At 40.8% G+C, this 26,223-nt stretch overlaps 1 protein-coding gene across 1 annotated transcript in view; it reads left to right on the plus strand.

The window, feature by feature from the left end:
- The first annotated feature begins 11,462 nt into the window (after positions 1-11,462).
- Positions 11,463-26,223, plus strand: part of TNKS2 (tankyrase 2) — a 67,778-nt gene continuing 53,017 nt past the window's right edge. The window contains exon 1 of the mRNA XM_047073164.1: positions 11,463-11,900. Coding sequence (XP_046929120.1) covers positions 11,702-11,900 — 199 coding nt within the window. The 5' untranslated portion in view covers positions 11,463-11,701. The remainder of the gene's footprint in view (positions 11,901-26,223) is intronic.

Raw genomic sequence — 26,223 nt, forward strand, 5'->3', positions numbered from 1 at the left:
TCCTGTGACTCCTCTTTCACCTTCTCTGACTTCTGTTAATTTGATCTTTAGTTTCTCTCAATAATGATTTGTAGTTCTTTGGTGTGATGGTCTTGCCCAACTTTTATTATATCTATCGCCGGGTATGTGATGTTTTTGATGCAATTGGAGATTTCATCTTTTTAAATTTCATTTGCTACTGTTTGTGACTGGTAGATAAAAATACAAGTTGATTTTTACATTTCGATCATGTATCCTACATGTATCCTACAACCTTGCTTAAATTTAGTTTTAATAATTCATCAACACTTTTGGGTGTTCTACATACACAATCATGACATCTGAGATTTATGTGTTCCCTTCTTCCTTTTCCTTTTTTGGACTGCCTGGGACCTCTAGTATAGTACTGAGTAGCAGTGGTAATAAAAGGTAACCTTGTCGGGACGCCTGGGTGGCTCAGCTGGTTAAGCGTCCAACTTCAGCTCAGGACATGATCTCACCATTCGCGGGGTCGAACCCCACTCGTGTGGGGCTCTGTGCTGACAGCTCAGTTCAGAGCCTGGAGCCTGCTTCGGATTCTGTGTCTCCTTCTCTCTGCCCCTCCCCCGCTTGCTTGTTCGCTCTCTCTCTCAAAAATAAACCTTTAAAAAAAAAAGGTAACCGTGTCTCACTGCCCATCTCAAGGGAGGGTTTGTAAATAACTCACTCTTGAATATTATATTTTCCATAGGTTTTTTGCAGATATTCCTTGTCAGATAAAAGAAATTCCTTCTACTCTAAATTTGCTAAGAGTTTTTATCATGAATGGTTTTATTGCACCTGGGTGGCTCAGTCGATTAAGCGTCCAACTTCAGCTCAGGTCATGATCTCACACTCATGAGTTTGAGCCCAGCTCAAACTGTGCTGACAGCTCAGAGCCTGGAGATTGCTTAGGATTCTGTCTCTCTCTCCCTCTCCCTCTCTCTCTCTCTGCCCCTCCCCTGCTCATACTCTGTCTCTCTCTCTCTCTCTCAAAAATAAATAAACATTAAAAAAATTATCATGAATGGTTTTTGCGTGATCAAATGTTTTTTCTGCATCTACTGAAATGATCATGAGTTTCTTCTTTTTTCTGTTAATATGGTGAGTTACACTGGTAATTTTCAAATGTCAAACCAACCTCAACAAAAGTCAGTTTGGTCATTATACATCATCCTATGTACACATTGATTGATTAAATTTACTAATATTTTGTTTAGAATTTCTGCATATCTCTTCTTTTTTTGAGAGAGAGAGGAAGAAAGCATGCAAATGTGTGCACCAGCAGGGGAAGGGCAGAGGGAGAGGGAGAGAGAGAATCTTAAGCAGGTTCCACACCCAGTACAGGGTTCGACTCGGAGCTCAGTCCCACCACCATGATATCGTGATCTGACCTAAGTTCAAGAGTCACCCGCTTAACTGACTGAGCCACCCAGATGCCCCTGCATATCTCTTCTTAGAAGAGATTGGCCTTATAGGCCAATTTTCATTTCATTTCTTAATGTCCTTTTCAAGCTTTGGTACCAGAAGTTATGTTTAAAATGAATTGGGGGGCGCCTGGGTGGCGCAGTCGGTTAAGCGTCCGACTTCAGCCAGGTCACGATCTCGCGGTCCGTGAGTTCGAGCCCCGCGTCGGGCTCTGGGCTGATGGCTCAGAGCCTGGAGCCTGTTTCCCATTCTGTGTCTCCCTCTCTCTCTGCCCCTCCCCCGTTCATGCTCTGTCTCTCTCTGTCCCAAAATAAATAAAAAACGTTGAAAAAAAAATTTAAAAAAATAAAAAAATAAAAAATAAAAAAAAATAAAATAAAATGAATTGGAAGTGTTTCATCTTTTTCTTTTCTCTGGAGGAGTTGTATAAAATTGATGTCATTTGTTCCTGAAATATTTGAAAGGATTTACCCATAAGGCCATGTGGGACTGAAGACTTCTTCATGAGAAAGTTTTTAATTTCAGAATCAACGTATTTAGTTGATATGGGACTGACTATACACTCTGTGCTGTATGTATCATCTTATTATATTTTAATGCCTATATAATCTATAGCAATGGCCTCTTTTTATTACTGATATTGGAATTTTGTGCTTTCTCTATCTTTTTTTCCCTGACTTACTTTGCTAGAGGTCTCTCAAATTTACTAGTCTTTTCAAAGACCCAACTTTTGTGCCTGTCATTTTTCTCTACTGTGCATTTGCTCTCTATTGAATTAATTTCTGTTCACATCTTCAATGACTTCTTCCTACTTTTATAGATGTATCTTGCTGTTGTTTTTCTAAATTCTCAAGATGAATATTTAAATACTTCATTTTCAGTCTTTCATTTCCAACTACAGATTTCTGGGGCACCTGTGTGGCTCAGTTGGTTCAGCATCCGACTCTTGGTCTCTGCTCGGGTCATGATCTCATGGTTCATGGGTTCGAGCCCCACATCCCACATCCGGCTGCTTGCAGGCGGTGTGGAGCCTGCTTGGAATTCTCTCTCTCTCTCTCTCTCTCTCTCTCTCTTTCTCTCTCCCCCTCCCTCTTTCTGCCTCTCTCCCCAGCTTGCACTCTCTCATTCTCTCTTTCAAAATAACTTAAAGCTATAAATTTCCCTGTATCTTTTTGGAAGAACACAATTTAAGCCACTACACAGCCTTAAATTAATTATTACTTTTAGTACTTCCCTGGCAATGTTAGGACTTTAGAACACTTTTTTTTTTTTTTTTAAAGAAAGGCAGACTTCCACGTGCAGTGCGTCATTTGGATGTGTCTGGAATCTTGGAAGCTTGACTAACCTACGTTCTCCTACAAATGGACCTTGATGGCTTGTTTGGAGGTTCTAGCAGGAGAGTGCACCTACTCCTATACCCTTGACCGAAGAATGTCCTCCTCTATCGGGGAAGGTCATCCTCTTGGACCGAACGCACGGCTTCGGGAGGGATGCACATGGAGCGGTGAGGGAGGAAGGGGACACCCGCCTAGCCAGCCAGATCAGCCGAATCAACCCTGACGATCAATGGGGTGACAGGTGTCGCAGCCAGATCACCCTCACATCCAGGACTTTAGAACACTTTAACTCCATTTACCATTTCCTGCCTTTTGTGTTATTGTATATTAATTCTACGTATTTAAAAAAAAATTTTTTTTTACATTTATTCATTTTTGAGAGACAGAGAGAGACAGAGCACAAGTAAGGGAGGGGCAGAGAGAGAGGGAGACACAGAATCTGAAGCAGGCTCCAGGCTCCGAGCTGTCAGCACAGAGCCCGACGTGGGGCTCAAACTCACGAGCTGTGAAATCATGACCTGAGCCGAAGTCGGCTGCCTAACCCACTGAGCCACCCAGGCGCCCCTGCTTTCCCTTTTTCTCTTAGTCTGCTGGATCTTCAATTTACCTATATGTCAGACCTGTTCACTATGTCCCATTTGTGTCTGCTGAGATTCTCTTTTTCTTAATCTATTTTCTCCTTCTTCTTCTCTATTTTCTTATATCTATTCATCAAAGTTATGCTTAAAATTTGGCTGATATCTATAATTCTGAATCACCTGTCTGAGCTTTCTCTTGTGTTTTTGGTCATTCCGTACTGTTCCTTGGTATGCTTGATACCTCTTGATTGACAGTCAGATATTGTTTGAAAATTTACAGAAGCTCTGGATGATGAGGGAATCTCCAAGGAATGTTCTCCATTTACTCTGCTAGGCAGGCAGAGTTAGGGCTGATCACCTTAATCTACTCAGGAATGAAATGACTCAATATCGGGCTGCAGTTTTCCTAAAGGCTTTTTCTACCCCTTCATCATTCCCACAGGTCATGGAGGCGGAACCTCAGGGAACTGCCCAGACTGTAGGTTGGAACTCTACAGACCTGTCTTGAACTCTAATCCTTGATACTTTAGTAGCCTGAGATGGCCACAATCTCCACTCTGCTTTTCAGAAAGCCTCTGCCCAGCTTCTTGCCTCCTATACTTTGCAGGTTCAGAATTCATCAAAATAGCTTGGAAAAAACTAACCAATGGGGATCGGTTTTCTGCCTGGCCAGGCTTCAGTCTCTTTAGATCCACAGGATCACCAAAAGCTCTGATGGTTTCTCTGCCTTCCAGCAGCGGCCCTTTCCCCAAGAATTTTATGGGTTTTCAGCCACATTCCTTGAATCCGTAATTGTGAAATTCCCCATGGAAAAAACACAACTGCAGGATGTTAGCTCAGCTCTCCATGGTTTTCCCCTGATCAGAATTTTGACCTCTCAAGTTCTAAGTTGCCTTAGCAGCATCCCTAGACTCAAGATTTTTTTTTTAATTTTTTAAAATGTTTATTTATTTTTGACAGGGAGAGACAGAGCATGAGCGGGGGAGGGGCAGAGAGAGAGAGGGAGACACAGAATCCAGAGTGGGCTCCAGGCCCTGAGCTGTCAGCAGCACAGAGCCTGACGTGGGGCTTGAACTCACAACCCGCAAGATCGTGACCCGAGCCGAAGTCAGATGCTCAACCGACTGAGCCACGCAGGCGCCCCCAAGATTTTTTTTTAATTCAACCTCTCTAGTTATTCTTAAAGGATGCATTATTCTGCCATAAGTTACTCTATCATACTAAATAAAAGTAGAAGTTCTAACCACAGAGTTTTAGAGCTCCCCCTCCATTAAAGCTATTGATTATCACTTGGGAAGCTAAACCGCTGAATAAGAGAGTTTATCTTTTTTAAATTATTATTGAGAGAGAGAGAGAGAGAGAGAGAGAGAGAGAGAGAGATTGAGTGCATGCATGAGCAGAAGCAGGGTAGGGGCAGAGAGAGAAAGAGAATCCCAAGCAGGGTCCGAGCTGTCAGCACAGAGCTCTAACTCACTAACCCTGAGATCATGACCTGAGGCAAGATCAAAAGTCAGATGCTTAACCCACTGAACCACCTAGGCACCCCAATCGTTTTTCTTAAATCAGTTATATGATGGTCTCTAAATCCCAACTGTAATTAGTGTGTCCTATGACAAAATGTACATTTAAATGATAGAACTTATCATTGGACTATTTTGTCCAGAAACGAATGAGAAAAAGAAATATGCAAAATAAGAAGTATTTCTCACAGCTCTGGATGCTGGGGCCAGCAAATTCACGTCCAGTGAAAGCCCTCCTTTTGGTTTGCAGATGGCCGCCTTCTTGCTGGATCTTCACATGGCGGAGACATCATCTCTCTTATGTTTCTTCTGAGGGCACTAATCCCACTGTGAGGACTCATGGCCTAATTACCTCCCAAAGGCTCCACATCCAAAAACCTTTACACTGGGGATCAGGGCTTCGACATATGAGTTTTGGTGGAGACCCATTCAGTGCATAGCAGCCGTGAACTGTGTTCTATGATGAACTCAATGGTCTGTAGCTGTGTGTGGTAAATGCTGCATTTGCCACTGAGACCCCTCTCCAGAAATGGAGGACTTCTTCCCTCAGCCGCTGGAAGTGCTGCAGGAAGGCAGCCCTCAGCTCTCAGCTTTCTTTGGGCATTGTTTGGCCTGAAGAAAAATGGCCAAGATCATACCTCCTTCCAAAGGTAGCTCATATCCGGTAACTGATCAGTGCAGGAGGTATCTGTTCCCCTTGCCCAGACTTGGGATAGTTTTGAAGGGCCATTCCAGTTGCAGACTTTGTCATCAGATTGGTTGACTGGGACTGCATCTCAGTTCAACTTTCTCCCTCTACCCAATCCTGTTTCATTCACCTCCCCGATAAAGACCACTGACTAATAAATGTCTTGCACGCTAATCTCTGTCTCAGAGTCAGCTTCCCAAAGAACTCAAGTTGTGACACAAACATTAACATAAGTACGTGTGTGTTAACCTTTGCTGATGTATTTTTCTCTTTTGCAGACCTCCATTTTTCAAACTTTCGGCAACAAACATTTTGGGAAAAGAAAAAATACAGAAGTTTTTTGTGTGTGCTTTGTTTTTGGTTTTGTTTTTACAAAGTATGATGAGGATGTATTTCTATCGGCTTCAGCAATAACAAAATGTGCCGGATTTTTTGTTTCTGGCGAACATAAAATAGCTGAAAATACATAGACATTGAAAAGTCAAAATGCCGTCCCTATTTAATCAGAGGAATTCAAAGGAATACACAGATGAAAAGTAAATGCGCATATAATCAGTTCCCATTAGGTAGCAAGTTAAATACCAAGCCAAAGCTTCCTCACCAAATCATTTTGCAGTGGCTGTCTCCTTCCCAAGCTCCTGCAACATCACACTTGAGCAGAGGTCACTTAGTAAGCCTAAAGAGTTCCCTCACCACTCGTTCATTTGACCAACCTACCTGCCCAGTCTACCATTATCTTGTGAGCTGTCAATCCTATACATACCTATGTCTGACAAGCATTTCTTACAACCATCAGTGGCTCTGTGTATTAATTTCCCAGGACTGTTGTAATGAAGTACCACAAACTAGGTGGCTCATAATAACAGAAATTTATTGTCTCATAATCCTGGAAGCTAGAAGTTTGAAATCAAGGTCTCAGCAGGTCCATGCTTTCTCTGAAACACTCTATGGAAGAACTTCCCATGCTTCTTCTAGCTACTGGCGATTGCCAGCAATCCTCACATGAATTTTCCCCTATGTGTCTGTGTCTATGTGTCCTTATCTTTCTTGTAAGGGCTCTAGTGGTTGTACTTGGGGCCCATCTTAATCCAGTATGACCTCAACTTCATTACATCAGCAAAGGCCCTATTTCCAAATAAGGTCACAGACTGAGATTCAAATTGCACATGATTTTAGAGGAGATACTATTCAACTCAGTATGTATAGTCTGCCCTCGGGCTCTCCCAAACTCACACCCATCCCATGTGCAAAATACATTTTACCCTATCTCCAAATCCCCCTCAAACCTTAATGCATGGCAGCACTAAGTCTAAATATCAACAATCAATTTGCTCTATGAAAAAAAATAAAGGATATTGAATACCTATCTCATACCGTACTCCAAAATCAAGTCCAGAAGGATTAAGGACACTTGCATGTAAAAGGCAAAAATTTTCACTTCTAGGAGAAAATAAAGGATGTGTTTTCCATCCTAGGATAAGGGAAATTTTCTTAAACACACACAGGGACACAAAGTAGATGAAAATATTCATAATTCAACTATATTAAAATTGAGACGTCTTTTCTTTGGGAAAGTAAACAAGCAAGCCACAAACTGGGAGGAGGTAGTTTCAACACTGACAAAGGATTAGTATCCAGAATGTATAAAGAATGCCCAGAGCTCAGTAGTAGAAGGCAAACAACCCAACAGAAAAATGGTCTAAAGATATAAATAAGCATTTAATGAAGAGTAAATACAAATAGACTGTAAACATATGAAGAGATACACAACTTTATTTGCATTTGTACATCATCTTAATCATTTTTATGTGTACAGTACAGAAGCGTTAAGTATATTTGCATTGTCCTGTCACCATTCATTAAGAACTCCCACCTTTCAGATGAGAGCTGCAGGGCCACATCAAGCCTCCATGTATTCATGAGTCTATTTCTGGACTATATTTCATTCCATTGATTGATTTAGGTATTCCTCCTCCACTACATCGTAACACATCCTCCAATACTATCTTAGTACAACTTGGTAATAAATTTTGATATCAGGTAGGGCAAACCTCACACCTAACTTTTCTTTGCTTTTTTTTTTTTTTTTTTTAGATTTGGTCTCCCATATACTTTTTTTTTTTTTTTCAACGTTTATTTATTTTTGGGACAGAGAGAGACAGAGCATGAACGGGGGAGGGGCAGAGAGAGAGGGAGACACAGAATCAGAAACAGGCTCCAGGCTCTGAGCCATCAGCCCAGAGCCCGACGCGGGGCTTGAACTCACGGACCGCGAGATCGTGACCTGGCTGAAGTCGGACGCTTAACCGACTGCGCCACCCAGGCGCCCCATCCCATATACGTTTTAGGATCCATCTCGAGTTCCTTGAAAACCCCATTGGGATTTTGATGAGACGTGCATTGAATTTATGGATCAATCTGGGAAGGATTGCTATGTTAATGATATTGAGTCCTCCCATCCTTGGACATGGCATATCTCTCCATTTATTTAGGTCTTCTTTAGTGAATTTCAATAAAGTTTTATAGTTTCCTTCATACAGGTCTTGCACATTCTAGTTTTATTGCTATCATAAGTAGCAACTTTTTTTAAAATATGGCTTATCAAACTACTGTAAAAAAATTTTTTAAAGCACTTGGAGACATTTTAATACGGGCTGAATATTAGATGATATTAAGGTATTGATGTGAATTTGGTTAGGTTAATATGTTTAAATGGTATTCATTATGGTAAAAGAAAGTAAGACCTTTACGTATTACAAACTTATATTTGAATATTTACTGGTAAAGTGACACGTTTCGTTTGTTTAAAAGTTAATAAAAATCATTTTAAATAGTTTATTTTACAAATGAGGAAGAGCTAAAAGAAGAATGGCAAAATAGTGACAAGTGTTGAAGCTGGCTAATAGATACGTGGGAGTTCATTATGCTATTCTCCTTATTTTTGTGCATGTTTGAAATTGTCCACAATAGACTTTAAAATTATATTTTCTACTTATTTTTTCTAAGGTATAGAAAAAATACCTTACAGCAACCCTAACAAACTAGTCCACTTTATATAAATGGGATCATACAGTGTTTATCCTTTTTGTTACCAGCGTATTTCACTTGTCCTCAAGCTTCATCCATGTTACAGCATATGACAGGAATTCCTTCTTTTTTAAAAGATGGAATAATATTCTATGGTACATATATACCACATTTTGTTTATCCATTCATCTGCTGTGAACACGTACGTTGTTTCTACCTCCTGGCTATTGTGAATAATGCTGCTGTGAACATGGGTGTGCAAATATCTCTTAGCCTGCTTTCAATTCTTCTGTATATATGCAAGAGGCATTACTGGATCATACGGTAGTGTGATTTTAAATTTTTTGAGGAAACACCATACTGTTTTCCCCAGTAGATGCACCACTTTATAGTCCAACAGCGCACAAGACTTATAAAATTTCTCTATATCCTCACCAGCCCTTATTATTTTCTGGCTTTTTGATAGTAGTCATCCTGATGAATGTGCAGTAGTATCCCACTGTGGTTTTGATTTGCATTTTCCTAATGATCATTCGGTTTTTAAAAATGCTAAGACCTTTTTGAGATACCATTTACGTCCACTATATTTATTGGAAAAGTTAATCTGACAATACTAAGAATTGATGAGACAGGGACTTTTAAAAAACATGCTGCTGGGGGCATGTAAATTATTAACAATCTCTTTTGAAGGACAATTTGGCATTACCTTGTAAAGTGAATTCATTTTCCCTAAGATTCAGTAATTCCAGTCCTAGGTAGTTGGTTCCTGCAGTGCTTTTTAAACCTTGAGTCCACACTCATTTGTGAGTTCTGTAATCCATTTACTAAAAGTCACAATTAGCCCTGGAGAAGTAAATGTTGTTTTATTATTTTGTGAAACTTTTGTTTTATATACGTATGTTTACTGGTGGAAGACACTAATTGCATTTCTTACACTATGAGTAATGGTGAAAAAGTTTGAAAACTTCTCATTAATTCTTGCACACGCATACCAAGAGAATGTATAAGAATGTTCATAGTAACAAAAATTGGAAGCAAACCTAGTGGCCCATAAAATTGTAAATTTGTGATGTGTTCCTACAAGGCAACTCTATAAAGCAATGAAAATGCATGCATGAGACTTATCCTTAAGTGAAAAAAACACCACAAAGACTGACATTTTTTTATTTTTGTTTTTTAAATTTTTTTAAGCTTATTTATTTTGAGAAAGAGAGCACAAGCAAGGGAGGGGCAGAGAGAAGGAGAGATCGAATCCCAAGCAGGCTCGGAGCCATCAGTGCAGAGCCTGATGTGGGGCCACAAACAGTGAGATGATGACCTGAGCCGAGGTCAAGAGTCGGCTGCCTAGCCGAATATGCCACCCAGGTGCCCCAAGACTGACGTTTTTATAAAGCTTCCAAACGAGTAAAACTGAACAATATGTTGTTCAGAGATACACACATGGGAAGGGATTAATAAGAACAAATCAGTAAATAGGGAATAATAAAATTAGGAATACATTTGGCAAGTGGATGAAACGGGGAAAAAAAGATGCAATTGGTGTCATAGGTCTTAGATGTATTCATGGATATTCATTTTATTAATATGCAACATAATTTAAATTTATACTAAATATATTATTTATATGTAATTATATAACTTACATATGTATAAAAAGGTTCCTTCCTAAAAGTGCATATTCTCTGTCTTCTTGCACAGTAGTGAATCAACCCAGTAGAAACTGAATTTCCTGAAAAACAGGTTAAGAAGTTAAAGACCACAGGGGGGAAAACGCCTGTCAGCATGCCAAAGGTCAACATGTATCATTTCATGCAAGCATATCTTAACTTTCAAAAGTTCCCAGAGGCCAGGGCAGGGAGTAGGGAATGATAAATAGCTAGATCACCACCATTTTTTTCCTCTTAGTTTTGAAAGAGAGAGGGAGAGAGAATCCCAAGCAGGCTCTGTGCTATCAGAAAGAGCAAAGACCCGCCCCCCCAGGCAGGGCTCCATCCCACAACCCTGGGATCATGACCCAAACTTAGAGGCTCAACCGACTAAGCCACCCAGGCGCCTGGCTAGATCACTACCTCAACCGTGACAATTATCTCTGTGGTTTTCTTGCTTCTGTAGTCTACATATACATCGCAAATCATTAAACTTTGTCAGCCATCCGTACACCCAGTGTATCCACACCTCATTCAAATCAGTACAATATTGACATATGTATGGGCCCGTTAGTTCTGAGCTAATAACGATAGCAAGAGTGATTAATCAGAGCCATCCCTCCCAATAATTTAGAATAGGAACAAACTTTCATCGCTCTCCTAATTTCCTTTAAATGAACTTGGGGCAGCTCATCCAAACTTCCCATGAAGTGGAAAGCAACTCATTCGTTTTCGAGAAGTGACTTACAAGAAGCAACAAAACAGCAGTTGTAGGGGAAGGGAAGAGACAGTAAACAGAAAAGAAATCCCCCGCCCCCACCCCACCCCCAGGAGAAAGGGATTGTGGAAACTGAAAAGTGGAGACTAAGAATTCTAAAAAGAATATGCAAGATCGGGAAAACCTTTCAAGCGCTCTTTTCAGTGTACAACAATAAGGAAATTCAGCTCAGGAAAACCATGCCTTTAAAAAAAAAAAAAGGCAAGAAACAGAACCATTCGACTTCAGCGAAACCCACTGCAAAGATGGCGGTGGGACGAAGCCCCTTCTCCTCTCGCCGCCAAAGGTCCTCGCCTCGCATTTCCCACAAACCCCTCCGCGCCGCCCGGCTCGCAGAAACCTGCCGGGCCGGTCTCGGACCACTGCGCAAGCGCGGCACCACGTCACGTGCCCTCCCAGGGCTCAGCGGAGCTGGCAGGAGGGGCCTTGCCAGCTTCCGCCGCCGCGTCGCTTCGGGGCTCGAACGGCGGGTTCGTGCTGCCTCTGCCGCCGCCGCGGGGCACCCGGGGGTCGCGGGGCCAAGCGAGGGGCGCGCGGCAGCGCGGCCATGGGACTGCGCCGACCCCGGTGACAGTAGGGAGCCCAGCGGCCCGGGCCCTGAGCGCGTCTCCTCCGGGGGGCCTCGCCCTCTTGCTCGCAGGGCCGGGGCTCCTGCTGCCGTTGCTGGCGCTGCTGCTGGCGGCGGCGGCGGCGGCCAGGATCATGTCGGGCCGCCGCTGCGCCGGCGGGGGCGCGGCCTGCGCGGGCGCGGCGGCCGAGGCTGTGGAGCCGGCTGCCCGCGAGCTGTTCGAGGCGTGCCGCAACGGGGACGTGGAGCGAGTCAAGAGGCTAGTGACCCCCGAGAAGGTGAACAGCCGCGACACGGCGGGCAGGAAATCCACGCCGCTCCACTTCGCCGCAGGTAACCGGGACCAATGCCTCCTCGCCTCGCCCCACCTGCGCACCCGGGCTCTCAGGCCTGAAAGCAGACACGGTGGTCGTCTGCTTTTCCTCGTAGGACTCCGGTGCTGGTCGTCTCGCTCTCGCCGATTGGGGACCGAGGCGAGGACTTGGGGCTAGGGGGCGAGCGTGTCCCACTCCCTGGAATTTTTTTTTTTTTTTTTTTTTTGCTTTGTTTTGTATCAACAATACCTGTACCAACTTCCGGTCTTGCTACTCTCAAAGGCTTCCAGACACAAGAAGGAGTAGGGGACCTAGTAGACTTTGTGATTTGAAAGGCCAGTGATCTTCCAAAATCTGTCGTTCTTGCAAGTTCCACTACAGCTCTTACCAATCATTTGGGTAAAGGTCTTCTTAAAGGCCTTTGTAAAATGTGAGGATGTAATTCAGGAGGAGTAGCTTAATTAGCCATTGACACGTTAGTGTTAATGGGTTTATCAGGGTCGTCAATCATTAGCAAGTTTCTGGAGAGGCTAGAACTGGAAATAGTCAAGTTTGGGAAGCCTGAGATCTGACTTGGGCTGGGTGCGGGTGGGTAGTGGCTGCTACATTAACACTCACAAGTTGGGGTGGACAGTGGGAGGATGAGGGGAAAGATGGTACAGGTACTTGAGCTTGCATCTAGAACTGAAGTTGGGACTAACCTCGCCTCATTCTGAGTTTAGATTGTTTGAATTACTTTTTCTTGATTATTTACTAGGTTGGCTTTAAAAGTGTACTAGGTTTAATTGAAGAATTTAAAAGAACTAGAAATGAGACACTCAGTTTATTTCCATAAAGCATTTAAACTTTTCGCTTCGAGGAAAGATTATATATCCTCAAGTGAGCCATGCATGATTGAAAATGGGAGTGGGTTCTCATACCTAGGATAATCTTGTGTTTTTTTTTTTTTATTTTGTATTACATGGTTGTTTAAAACAATTTTGAAAAAAGCAGAAGGATGAGTTTTAAAGCATTCCCTTCTTTTAGAGTAGGCATGATGAGCGAGAAAGAGTGTAAGAAAAATTTCCTTGTTCACAGATAATTGCTTTTACTTGATTTGTTTGCTTTAACTTGCCCTGTTTTAAAATCTAAATACTACTAGGAGGTAATGCTTTCTATATCAGGTACAACTTTGTTGGGTTCCTATTGGGGAGCCTTTTTAAGAGGAAGTTATGGTGGGAGAACTAGAAACAGCCTGTGGGCAGCAGAAAGGAAAGGGGGAAAGCCACTGAAGTCAGATCTCACCTGTTTGCCATTTTGCCTAAAATTTTAGTCTTTTCTCAGCTAATTTGGGTTGTCTCATTTGGCCATGTAGTCAACATTTAAGCAACTGATTTGGCAAACTCATAACCAACTGATAAGTAATCCAAAGGGTAGTGTTACTTAGATTCTGTTCACTTGATCTGTGGGATAAAAATAACCAAGCAAGATCTTAGTTGCTACCTTTCAAGAATCTGGTGTATTAATGAGTTCATGTCTGAAAATAGTAGTATTTAGAGATTATGGGATTAGCTTTTCTTACTGACCTTGTTCCTCCCCCACAATCCCACCCTCGGTTCTGTCCCAACATTTTGAAGTACTTTTTTGCATAGATTTCATGTGACTCAGACTGAAGTAAAAAAACTTGTTTTAGGAACCAATCTATCTCACTATTTACCCAAATTATCTGGTACAGGTCACATGACTAAGAATTTAAGGTACAAAGGGAGAATAATAAAATAAAAATTGTGAATGGTGTACATTAAATCAGAGCATTAAAAGCCCTGCGTTTAAACCCAGGCATATGAGAAACTTATTTAAAAATTAGTTTTGTAAATTCAATCTGAGTTATTAATGAGAAAATATGTTTTTTGTTTTTAAGTTTATATTTATTTTGAGAGAGAGAGAGAAAGAGCGTAAACAGGGTAGGGACAGAGAGAATCTCAAGCAGGCTTCGTGCTAGATCCCATCAACCGTGAGACTGTGACCTGTGCCGAACATTAAGAGTTGGACACTTAACTGACTGAGCTGCCCAGACACCCCAGAACCTGTTTTAATTTTTAAATAAATGCATTTAGCTGCATTTACTCTTACATATGGAAAATACATTTAATAATCTCTTGTAGATAGCTGTCAGTCGTGTTGATATGCATGTAAACATGCCGTTGGAAGCTCATTGTAGGTGTGGGGACTATGTAACTGCCTGACCAAGTAGTTTCTTGTGTTTGTACATTATAGAGTAAGGTACAAAGGGGAAAAATGTTTTGTTTTGTTTTCAGTAGGCTTCGTGCCCAGCACAGAGCCCAATGAGGGGCTTGAACTCACAACCCTGAGATCAGGACCTGAGCTGAGATCATGAGCTGGAATTATGTGTAGCTTAATCAACTGAACTATCCAGGAGCCCAGAAAAAAAAAAAAAAAAAAAAAAAAAAAAAAAATATATATATATATATATATATATATATATATATACACTTTTAAGCCAATTAAAGGGGGAAGGGGACATGTTTTTGTCTTTCTGTTTTGATGTCCAGGGAATAGGAATGAGAGATCTCTGCAGACTAAGGAAATGAATCATGATAGAAGAACAGTTTAGAAAAATTTGGTATGGCTCAGTCGGTTAAGGGTCTAAAATATTTAGCTATAAAGAATAAATTGCTAACCCCAAAGGAGTTAAGTTCTTCTGTTAATGGAAAATAACATAAATAGGAACTTTTTTCCTATTAGGTGCTTTTTATTATTAAACTAGATTGCATTTCCTCTAGATAAATACTCTTTAAGAAGCCATTTCTTATGAGAAAAATTGTTTCCTCTTCAGTCCCCCACCACACACAAAGGATATGAATGATTTTTTTGTAATGCATCACAAAACTTGTAGCGGCAAGTTGATGGTAGGGAGACTGCAGCTCTAATTTTGCTAAAAGCAATAACACCTGAAATTCTTGACAGTGTAATCCCCTAGAAAACAGCAGTTTTCAGTAAAGGATATTGGTTCTCTGAATTTCTGAAAGATGAAGAAGAGGGACAGAAACTTTAGGAAAAAGTCATGTTGTTGTCTGTCACAGCCAAAGAAGTACATAGCGTGCTGTAGAATCTTAGGATGGGGTTGGGGGTGGGGATAGAATTCCATGACTTCGGTCTTTGGGGTGTGCGGAGAGGTATCATTCAGTAGAGAAATATGTAAAATCATTTATTAGGTTTAAAGAATTCAGGTATAGAAATGGTGGGAAGAGATGAGGTACGTAGTTGTATGTTGTTGGAGAATGACAAGTTGAAAAGAGCTTGCATTGTGGAGTTCTAGCTAAACAAGGTATCACTTGTTCTGCAGTTGTGTGCTACTCAGCCATCTACATTGGACTAGCCAGACTCAATTTCAGTTCTTATATTCAGTGGAGTGAATTGCAAAGGGTTGTTTTATTTTTTTGGTTCAGTTTGGTTTTTTATTCAGAGGAGGGTAGTGGAATTAGAGCATCTGGAAATTATTATAAAAGCAACAGATACGAAAACTAGAGTTACTTTAGGGATGAAAGAAGACTAAGGTTAGACAGTGTTAGACAGAATGTTACTGTCTTCACATATGTAGAAGACAAGTAGAAGAGTGAAATGGATATTGGATATGACTTAAGTGGCTTGGGCAATCAAAACCAGGGCCAGTAGGTGAAAGGTTACAAGGAGTCAGACTGACTTTAACAATCTGTTTAACTGTGGAATTGGCTGCAAGTGTCCAAACAGTGGTTGGATTGGCATCTTTCAGAAATGTGGAAAGGATTCCTGCATAAAGGTGGGCAACTGGACCAACAGGTCAGAATCTGGATTGGTATAAGAAAGTGGAATGTTTACCCCCAATTGAAGGTTTTAACAGCTCAGCTACCAAAGATATAATAGCTTTTGTGATTGCCATTCATATCCTTTCCCAAAACGGTGCTGTTGAAGACCTCCAAAAACATTTCAATAGCATTTCCTATTCTTGGCTGTAGGCCAATGCCATAATTATGGGAGATACACAAGATATACCCATATTCCTTACCTAGGACTAGAATTTTTTTAAGTTTTTTATTTTTGAGAGACAGAGAGAGACTGAGTGTGAGCAGGGGAGGGGCAGAGAGAGAGGGAGACACAGAATCTGAAGCAGGCTCCAGGCTCTGAGCTGTCAGCGCAGGGCCTAATGTGGGGCTCGAACTCATGAACTGTGAGATCATGACCTGAGCTAAAGTCGGATGCTCAACCGACTGAGCCACCCAGGCGCCTCTAGGACTAGAATTATAGATTGTTTCCAGCATTGGTTTTTGCTGTGGGAGATGATTAAATCCTATATCAGTAAAAAACCCAAATCTGAAATAAAGACCAGTCTATATAAGAATTCAGGGAACCCCTGGGTGGCTCAGTTGGTTGTGTGCAACTCTTGATTTTGGCTCAAGTCACGATCTTACAGTTCATGCAATCAAGCCCCACATCAAGTTCCTTGATGGCAGCGTGGAGCCTGTTTGGGATTCTCTCTCTTGAAATGAATAAATAAGCATTTTTAAAAAAGAATTTAGAATCTTTGGGGCACCTGGTTAGCTCAGTCGGTTAAACATCCAACTTTGATTTTTGGCTCAGGTCATGATCCCAGAGTTGTGGAATCAAGTCCAGCTTAAGATATTCTCTCTCTCTCTCTCTTTCTTTCTCTCTCTCTCCCCACAAAATAAAACAAACAACAACAAAAAAAAAAAACACCTTAGAATCCTTTCTTGACTTACCAGATCTCCCAGTATATTCTGAAGACTTGAGCTGTACTTCTTTCTTCAGATCTTGCTAGACTTAGAGATTGACTTCAGTAATAATAGTTTGGAGTACTTGTTTCAGTACTTCCCCATTCAGATTATCAGGATTTGATCAACCCAAAGGCTATGGCATTCTTTTCCAAGTTTCTCCTAGTCTGACCAGAGAGGTAGTATATCTGTCCTAAGTTGAGCTAGGCAAAGCCTTTTTCCCTGTATTCTTCATTCTAAAATATATGTAGAAAATACGTTTCCGGATGTTAGTAAAGTTAATAGTAAATGAGAGGTTTAAAATGATATTCCTCAGAAAAATTTGGTAAGAGTCCTGGCTATATAAGTCAAAGCTGAAGGCCGCTTGATTATACATTCCCAACTCTCAGACCACAAGAGCCTTCTCAGTTTCATGGCCTTGTTGACATTTTCTGTTTCTGAACTTTTCCTTCTGGCAAAGTCCTACAAGAGACCAGCCTACCTTTAGACTAGCAGGACACAGGGACAGCATTATCATTTTGTATTGGACTGGTTATATCAATGGCCCATCCCACCTTCGGACTGTAAAAGGAAGGAGAGGTGGTGGCTTTTGGTGAATATTCCTAAGCATCCAAATTGATTTCTATTGTGACTTCCACAATACAGTGGGAAACCATTCCAAAAACTTTGGAAGCCATTCACTGAAAGCATATTTTAGTATGGGAGCAAAATAAGATACTGTTAACAATACAGTAGTATTGAGGGGCGCCTGGGTGGCACAGTCGGTTAAGCGTCCGACTTCAGCCAGGTCACGATCTCACGGTCCGGGAGTTCGAGCCCCGCGTCGGGCTCTGGGCTGATGGCTCAGAGCCTGGAGCCTGTTTCCGATTCTGTGTCTCCCTCTCTCTCTGCCCCTCCCCCGTTCATGCTCTGTCTCTCTCTGTCGCAAAAATAAATAAACGTTGAAAAAAAAAATTAAAAAAAAAAAAAAACAATACAGTAGTATTGAGAATACTGCTCTGACAGTAGAGTTGGCAATAGTTCCGAGACTGATAGCACCTAGATAGTGGTGAAATTTGACAAGAAAGAAACTGAGTAGATTTCTTAATAGCCACAAATCATCAACTCCATACTCTCTGTGAGGGTCATTTGCTTACTGTTCCAACAAAGTATTAAACATTGCACTAAACAGATGTTTATTAAGTCCTGTTTTATGCTAGATACTGGCTTTGGCCAGTGAACAGAAATGAACAGGATACAATACCTACCATTAAGTGACACAGTTTATTGATCAGTAAATTCACTTTACAAATAAGTCTGCTTTGTTTCACTGTCAGTGCTTTTTAGTGAATTCAAGCTCAAGTATGATTTCATCAGTATTTTCTTTCTTTCTTTCTTTCTTTCTTTCTTTCTTTCTTTCTTTCTTTCTTTTTTTTTTTTTTTTATGTTTATTTGTTTTGAGAGGGAGGGGGTAGGGAGAGAATCCCAATCCAGCACAGAGCCTGACACAAGGTTGGAACTCATGAACCGTGAGATCATGACCTGAGCCAAAATCAAGAATTGGACGCTTAACCAATTCAGCCACCCAGGCGCCCCTGATTTCATCAGTGTTCTCAAATGTAGAGCAGTGTTTGAAGATGAGTGCTGTCCCATAATTATAAAATAGACTGCATTGTATCCAGTGTATCCTGAGCAGCCATGACTGCCAATGAAATCCTTGGGATTTAGAGATTGGCACTAACTCTAAGGATATACCTTCTCAGGTTTTACCTGGCCAGTGAGAGCATTATCAGAATATATCCTATATATCCTGAAATGCTTTTTTTTTTTTTTTTTTTTTTTTAAAAGAACTGAGTACTTAAAAGAAGACTTTGAACTGTTCTTGAGACCATATGAATGAAGATTTCATCAAGGATTAGCCCTCAGAGTTCGGGAAGCATCTTAAATCTAAAGATTTTGCCAAACTCCCAACAATAAAATACTTAGAATTTGAAATAGCTACCTACTGACCCCCCTCTAATTCCCCCCCCCCATGCCAAGGAACTGGCTTCAGGCATTCAAAAGCTGAGAGTCCTCATCTACTCTTTTAGGATAGCAACATGATCTCTACCCACATAGTATAGTCATTACAATGTGACTTGTAAAAAGTGCCTATATCTGCTGTCAGCCTCCTGACAGGTTTTAGTCATCCTAATGGCTAGAGAATCATGTTAATACAAAGTTACTGAACAGTCATCTGTGTCTTGGACTGTTGGTAACTGTGTAGGTATAATAACTTGACCCATTCCACCCCTGTTTCTTCCCCAGCTAAAACTTCAGTTTTAGTATTTAGTCATACATGTCAGTATTGAGTCTCTTTAACTGGTTTTAAGCAACCTTCTTCAATTCCCAAATGATATTTTAACAGAAGGCTACTACTTGACCCGTCTTCAGTTAGATCACCAGTCCTTTGGGATAGATACCTTCATAATTGACACAATATCTTGTAATAAGTACATGTTCAACTAAAGCTGTTTCTTTTTTGAGAAGTTAGCCTGTGAATTACCATTTTGATTACTTCAGATGTGCTGATTACCATTGAAGAAATAGTGATCCTCCTTCCAAAAGTGCTTGGGCACATCAGGTAGCTTTCCCTAAGAAGAGATACTTTGACTAATTTTTCTTTGTTCTGATTCCTTTTCTCTTACTCTCCAGTTTAAGAATTCTTTTATAAAAGCATTTCCTCCAGGTGGGTGCTGAATGGCTGGGAAAGCAGAACTATTAATTGGGGCAACTGTGGATGGCTTACTTGGAGAGGACAGTAAGATTGACAACGCTCAGGCAGAGATAAGGAAGACTAAAGTCAGAACATAGTGGCAGGATAATTGGCCTTTTCCTCCTTAAAATTTTCCCTCTTGGGTTCTGCAGTGCCATCTATTCTTAATTTTACTTCTTAGGCTCCTTTTTTCATAGTAATTCAGCAAATATCAACAAATTGCTGTGTGCCACACAGTGTGAAGGACACTGGGAAAGTAATAATAAACTAAAAGACATGGCTCCTGCCTTTTATGGAACTTAAGAGTCCAGAAGATGAGTAAATGGTAAATCCAGATTTTAGTAAGTGCCAGAGGTTATTGCCATGAACAACCAAGAAAAAAAAAAATCTCCATTTCTCCGCAGGTTGCGTTCTACTAGAGAAAAGGGGGAGACCAAATAAAGAATGTTAAGATAGAAAGTAACACTGGTGGGTAGAATGGACTGCTTTAGATAGGATGGTCAGGGATGGCCTCCTTAACGTGGTGATATTTGAACAGAATAGACACTAGGAGGAATGAATAGTGAGTGACGGCTACCGTGTGTAGTGAGAAATGCAGAGAACAAGGGAGGAGCAGTCCAAGCAGAAGGGCAGCATGTACCAAGTCCCTGAAGTAATGTTGGCACACTTGAAACGAAAGAAAGCTGGATCATAGCTCAGAAAGCATAGAGTGGTGTGAAATGTACTTAAGAGAAGCAGGTAAGAGCCAGTTTTCATGCAACAGGCCTTGCAGGACACAGCACAGTGATTAAATTTTATTCTGTGAGCATCAGTGGGAAGCCAGTGAGCTTTTTTTTTTTCCCCCAATTACTCAAACTTTTATTACATTTCAGGAACAGAAGTAATCAAGACTTTAAATGTAGTACATTTAGCCAGTGAACTATTTTAAGTATCATATCACTGATGATATAATGATAATGTAATGTTGGTACATATTTAAATAATTTAAGTAAATTTAAGTAACTTACTAATGATGATTTTATTTTGTTTTTTAAGTTTATTTTTGGGAGAGAGAGAGAGCACAAGTGGGGAAGGGGCACAGAGGGAGAGGGAGAAAGGCAGAACCTGAACCGGGCTCCAGGCTCTAGGCTCTAGGCTCTGAGCTGTCAGCCCAGAGCCCGGTGCAGGGCTCGAAACCACAAACCATGAGATCATGACCTGAGCTGAAGTCAACCAACTGAACCACCCAGGTGCTCTGATGATGATTGGCTTCAAAAGGTCCCTTGGGACAGAAGTAGAGTGAGGGGCCCAATTAGGAGACTGTTGTAATAATACAGGCTGGAGACAATAGTGATTGGGTCGGGGCAGAGTGATTGGAAATGAAGAGAAGTTCTGGAACATGTTAAGTTTGAGATGCCTTTGAAATATCCAGGTAGAGATATGTCCAGTGAATTGTCTGTAATTCAAGTGAAAAGTCTAGCTACACTGGAGATTTAAATTTGGAGGTTATGTATGTAGTTGGTACTTAATGCTGTAGGAGTAGATGAGATCACCTAGGAAGGGAAAAGAGGATAGAGAACTGAATCTTGAGGAATGCTGACATTTAGAAATTGGGTGGAGGAAGCAAGAAGGCCTCAGCTAGATAGGACTGTCCAAGACTTGAACTCCTCTTCTGCCAGAGACATGTTTTGTCTGTAGCCTTCCTCATCTGAGTTGATGCCAGCTCCACCCCTCTGTTTCTCAGTTCAAAAACCTTAACATCATCCACGACTCCTCTCTCTCACCTTTTTACCCCTACCCTCACCCCACATCCAATCCATGAAGAAACTATACTGCTTCTGCCTTCAGAGTACCCAGAATATGCCCTAATTACTCTCACAATTGCCACCAGATTCTTAGAGTGGTCCTCAAGCCTGTCTTTCTGGCCCTCATTAATTCTGACCTCATCTCCTACTTTGCTACTGCTTTCTCACTCAGCTCCAGTCACTCTGGCCTTACTGTTGGCTGTTCTTTCAAGTCTTTGATCAAATGTTACCATCACAGCAATACCTATGGTTATAGCAGCACTTTTGATAACAGCCCAATTATGAAAAGAGCCTAAAAGTCCATCAACTGACGAATGGATAAAGAAGATGTAGTGTGTGAAATATTACTCAGCGATCAAAAAGAATGAAATCTTGCCATTTGTAACAATGTGGGTGAAACTAGAGTGTATTATGCTAAGCAAAATAAGTCAGAGACAAATAAATGATTTCACTCATGTGGAATTTAAGAAGTAAAACAGAAGAACATAGGGAAAGGAAAGCAAAACAAGATAAAAACAGGGAGACAAACCATAGAACAAACTGAGAGTTGGTGGAGGGGTGTTGGGTGGAGGGATGGGCTAAATGGGTGATGGGCATTAAGGAGGGCATTCGTTGGCACCTGGATCACTCATTTGGTTAAGTGTCTGACTTTGGCTCAGGTTATGATCTCACTGTTTGTGAATTTGAGCCCCGTGTCCAGCTGTATGCTGATAGGTTGGAGCCTGCTTCAGATTCTGTGTCTCCCTCTCTCTCTGCCCCCTCCCCTGTGTGCTCATGCGCGCGCTCTCTCTCGCTCTCTCTATCTTTCAAAAATAAACATTAAAAAATTTTTTAAGTAAAAGGAGGGCATTTGTTGGAATGAGCACTAGGTGTTCTATGTAAGTGATGCATCACTAAATTTTATTCCTGAAATCATCATTGCCACTATATGTTAACTAACTTGGATTTTAATTACAACAGCAAAGGGGCGCCTGGGTGGCTCAGTTGGTTAAGGGTCTGACTTCAGTTCAGGTTATGATCTCACAGTTCCCGAGTTCAAACCCTGCATTCAGCTCTGTGCTGACAGCTCCATGCAAGCTTAGAGTCTGCTTCAGATGCTCTGTCCCCCTCTGTGTGCCCCTCCCCCGCTTGCTTACTCATGCGCACGCACTCACTCTCTCTCTCTCAAAAATAAATGTTAAGAAAAAATTTTTAAAGAAATAAACCAAGAACAACACTACCTATGATGACCTCCTTGTTCAACTTTACAACCCATCTCCTTACACATACCCTGATCACTTCTTATTCTGCTCTTTTTGTAATTACCTTCTAACATAATTATTTTTTGCATTTATTGCTCATCTCTCCCACCTCCACAGAATAGAAGTTCCTCACAGGCAGGGATTTGGTCTCTCATTCACTAGCATGTCCCAGGCACCAAAAAAAGTGTCTCTCATATAGTAGATATTCCCTAATCATTTGTTGAATGAATGGATGAGACAGGAGGAAAACCAGTAGTGTGTGATGAAATGGAAGTTTTGGAGACACTATTTCAGGAAGGAAGGGAGTAGTCAGTTGCCAAATGTTGTTGAGAGGTCTAGTCAAATGAAAACAGACATATATCCCTTGGATTTGGTAACATGGAGATTTTAAGTAACCTTGATGAAAGCAGTTGTAAAGAAGCAGCAGAAGCCAGATTGGATTTGGAAGAGGAGTGAATAAGAGAATTGGTGGCAGCCTCTAGAGATTTGATTATGAAGTGGAGCAGAAAAATGGACATTTGAATTTAGGGAGAATATTTTGTATAAAATGGAAGATACAGAACATGTTTACATACTGTCAGGAATGATCTAGGAGAGAGGGAGGTATTGTTGGGAGTGGGGAGAGAACAAAGACTTTGAGAAGGGACTAAAGTACAAGATGAAAAGGGATTGATCTTTGATAGAAAGTACACTTCAACACAACAAAACTAGCTTCAGATGCAATTTTGACGGTCACAGCTCCAGCTTATACCAGTTTCCTGAGTTCAAGATCTGCGGAGCTTTCTACTTGGCATTCGTTCCACAGGCACCTCAAACTAAGCATTTCCAAATCCAAATGATCTTATCCCATGAAACCTGTTTGTTTCTCAAAGATCTGACGGTCACCTCTTCCTTCTCCTCTTTCCCCAGAGTAAAGAAGTTACCAGGTGCTTTCTTGTCTCTTTAGTTACTCCTGTGTACAGTAGAAAAAATTGGAACCAATTTATCCCTGAGAAAGGACCTACAGGTCTCCAGCTGTTGATGGTTTGACTTATGATTGTACTATTTTACAATGGTGCAAAAGCGGTATGTGTTCAGTAGAATCCATACTTCGAATTTTGAATTTTGATCTCGTGCTGGGCTGGCACCGTGCAATACATGTTGGTGATGCTGGGCAGAGGCATTGAGCTGCAGCTCCCAGTCAGCCTGTGATCCTGTAATGACAAGGGTAAACAACCGATGCACTTAAAACCATTCTGTTACTCACTTTCAGTATAGTGTTCAGTAAATTATATGAGATACCCAACACTTTATTATAAAATAGGCTTTCTGTTAGATTTTGCCCAACTTTAAGCTAATACATAAGTATTCTAAGCATGTTTAAGGTGGGCTAGGCTAAGTTGTGATTGATGTTCAGTGGGTTAGGTGTATTTAGTGCATTTTGGACATACAGTATTTTCAACTAAATGGGTTTATCAGGATATAACCCCATTATAAGTTGAGGAAGATTTGTAGTTAAATTATGGTACTTCCAACAGATAAATTAGGTAATGATAGGAGTTGATTTCTGGGATATTATTAGAGTTTTTAAAGGAGGATGCGAAACTCTTTTTGCTGTTTTTAAATACTAGTAGGTATTTGCTTGTCCTTCAGTAACCACTTTTATGTTGTAGCAGTATTTTTATGCTGTTTCTAAGAGGAGGCTTAGTAATATAGGAATAATTTCCTTTGGGTCTTTGTGAGGGCTTTTCAAGGAGGATTCAACCTGAATTGTATTATTAAATTGAATTCGGTTAATTTGCAACTCTGTGAGTGCCAGTTATGTACCAGGTGTTGGGTATTTTTGCAGTGATCATGAATTTTATAAGATTTCATTAGGAATTGTAAGCTCACAGAGATACATACACCCTTCTCTCCTCCCTGTTCATTGCGGCATTATTTACAATAGTCAAGACCTAAAGCAACCTAAGTGTCAATTGATGGATGAAGGAAATGTGGTATATGTATATTTAATGGAATATTATTCACCCATAAGAATGAAATCTTGCCATTTGTAACATGGATTGACCTTGAGGGCATTATGCTAAGTAAAAGAAATACTGTGTGATCTCACTTATGTATGAAAGCTTACCCCCCCCCCCAAAAACCCTCCTAGAACAGATTGGTAGTTGTCAGAAGTGGGAGGTGAAGGGGTGGGTGAATCAGTGAAGGTGGTCCAAAGATAAAAGCTTCCAGTTACATAATAAGTCCTGGGGATGTAATGTACAGTATGCTGACTATTTTAATCACTGTATATTTGAAAGTTGCTAAGAGAATAGATCTTAAAAGTTCTCATCACAAGAAAAGGAAATTTGTAATTTATGTGTGCTGATGGATGCTAACTAGACTTAATGTGCTGTTCATTTGACAGTATATAAAAATGCTGGATTACTATGTTGTACACTTGAAACTAGTACATTATTTGTGAGTTGTGTCTCAATTTTTTTTTTAAAGGCAAAAGATTCCACTAAAACCTGCCTGAAAACAGTTATAAAAACAGTATTCCATAAGACAAAGTCCAGATGCCACCTTAGCATGACATAAAAGATTTTTCCTCATCTGGTTATCTGCCTAATTGGCATTCTCTGTCTTATCGTGAATGATTTGCTTTTTTATGCTTCCGTGTCTGTGTACATTTTGTCTCTTCTGCTTGGACTGCAGTGTTCTACCCTTGCTCAGATCCTTCCCACCCACCTCTCCTCTCCTCATTTTCTTCATGATCCCTTGATTTTTCTGTAAGTCTTCAATTCAGATTTCACTGGAATCTCCTTGGGTAGTCCTTCCTATTCTCTGCTTTTCCCCCAATTTAGGTATTCCTTTCTTTGGACTTTAGTAACATTTTTGGTATACCTCTGTTATGGCAGTTGTATTGAAATGATGGCCTTTTTTTGTTTTTCCACATCTTAAATTGTGAGCTCTTTGAGAATAGGGAGAATCAGAGATAGGAAGATACTTATCTTTGTGACATGGAGCCTAGCAATATTAAAACAAAGAATCCAGTTAATCTTTCCAACCATCTAATTCTTCCGTCAGCTGCAACTAGGCCAGCCCCAGGCATACACCTTAAAAAGATTCTGCTGCTTTTTTTTTTTAAGTTTATTTATTTTGAAAGAGAGTGCAAGCAGGGGAGAGGCAGAGAAATAAGGAGAATCTCAAGCAGGATCCACACTGTCACCTCAGCCCATACAGGGCTCGAACTCCTCAAACCCTGAAACCATGACCTGAGCTGAAATCAGGAGTTGGACACTTAACCAACTGAGACACCCAGGCACCCCACTACTTGCTTTCTCATTCAGCTCCCACTCTGGTTTTAGAAAAACTGTATTCAGGATTGGTGGTTTTGAGAATATTCGGGTAAGGGTCATCTGGGTGGCTCAGTCAGTTGAGCATCTTACTTCAGCTCAGGTCATGATCTCGTGGTTCATTAGTTCAAGCCCCGTGTTGGGCTTATTGCTGTCAGCCTTTCAGCATTGAGCCTGCTTTGGATCCTCTGTCCCCCTTTCTCTGCCCCTCTCCTACTTGCACTTCCCCAAAAATAATTTCAAAAAATTTTTTTAGCAAAAAAGAATATTGGGGTAAAACTTTAGATGAGTGAGAAGGGGCTTCTGTCTCTCCTAGCACTCAGGTATAACCTCCCCATCTGCTTTAACATATGCCTGAAATTCTTCCCATTTCATTTTGTTTTAGCTGTAAAAAAGGTTTTAAGTGTTGTTATGTGAGAATGGTAAGAGATTGAAATTCATTAGTACTGATTCTGTAAACCAGTATAAATGAGTTGTCAGACTTTTTTCTTTTG

The sequence above is a fragment of the Lynx rufus genome, unplaced genomic scaffold, assembly GCF_022079265.1.
Source record: "Lynx rufus isolate CCGP_SWC_20201006 ecotype Redwood Valley unplaced genomic scaffold, mLynRuf1.p SCAF_11, whole genome shotgun sequence".
NCBI lineage: Eukaryota > Metazoa > Chordata > Mammalia > Carnivora > Felidae > Lynx > Lynx rufus.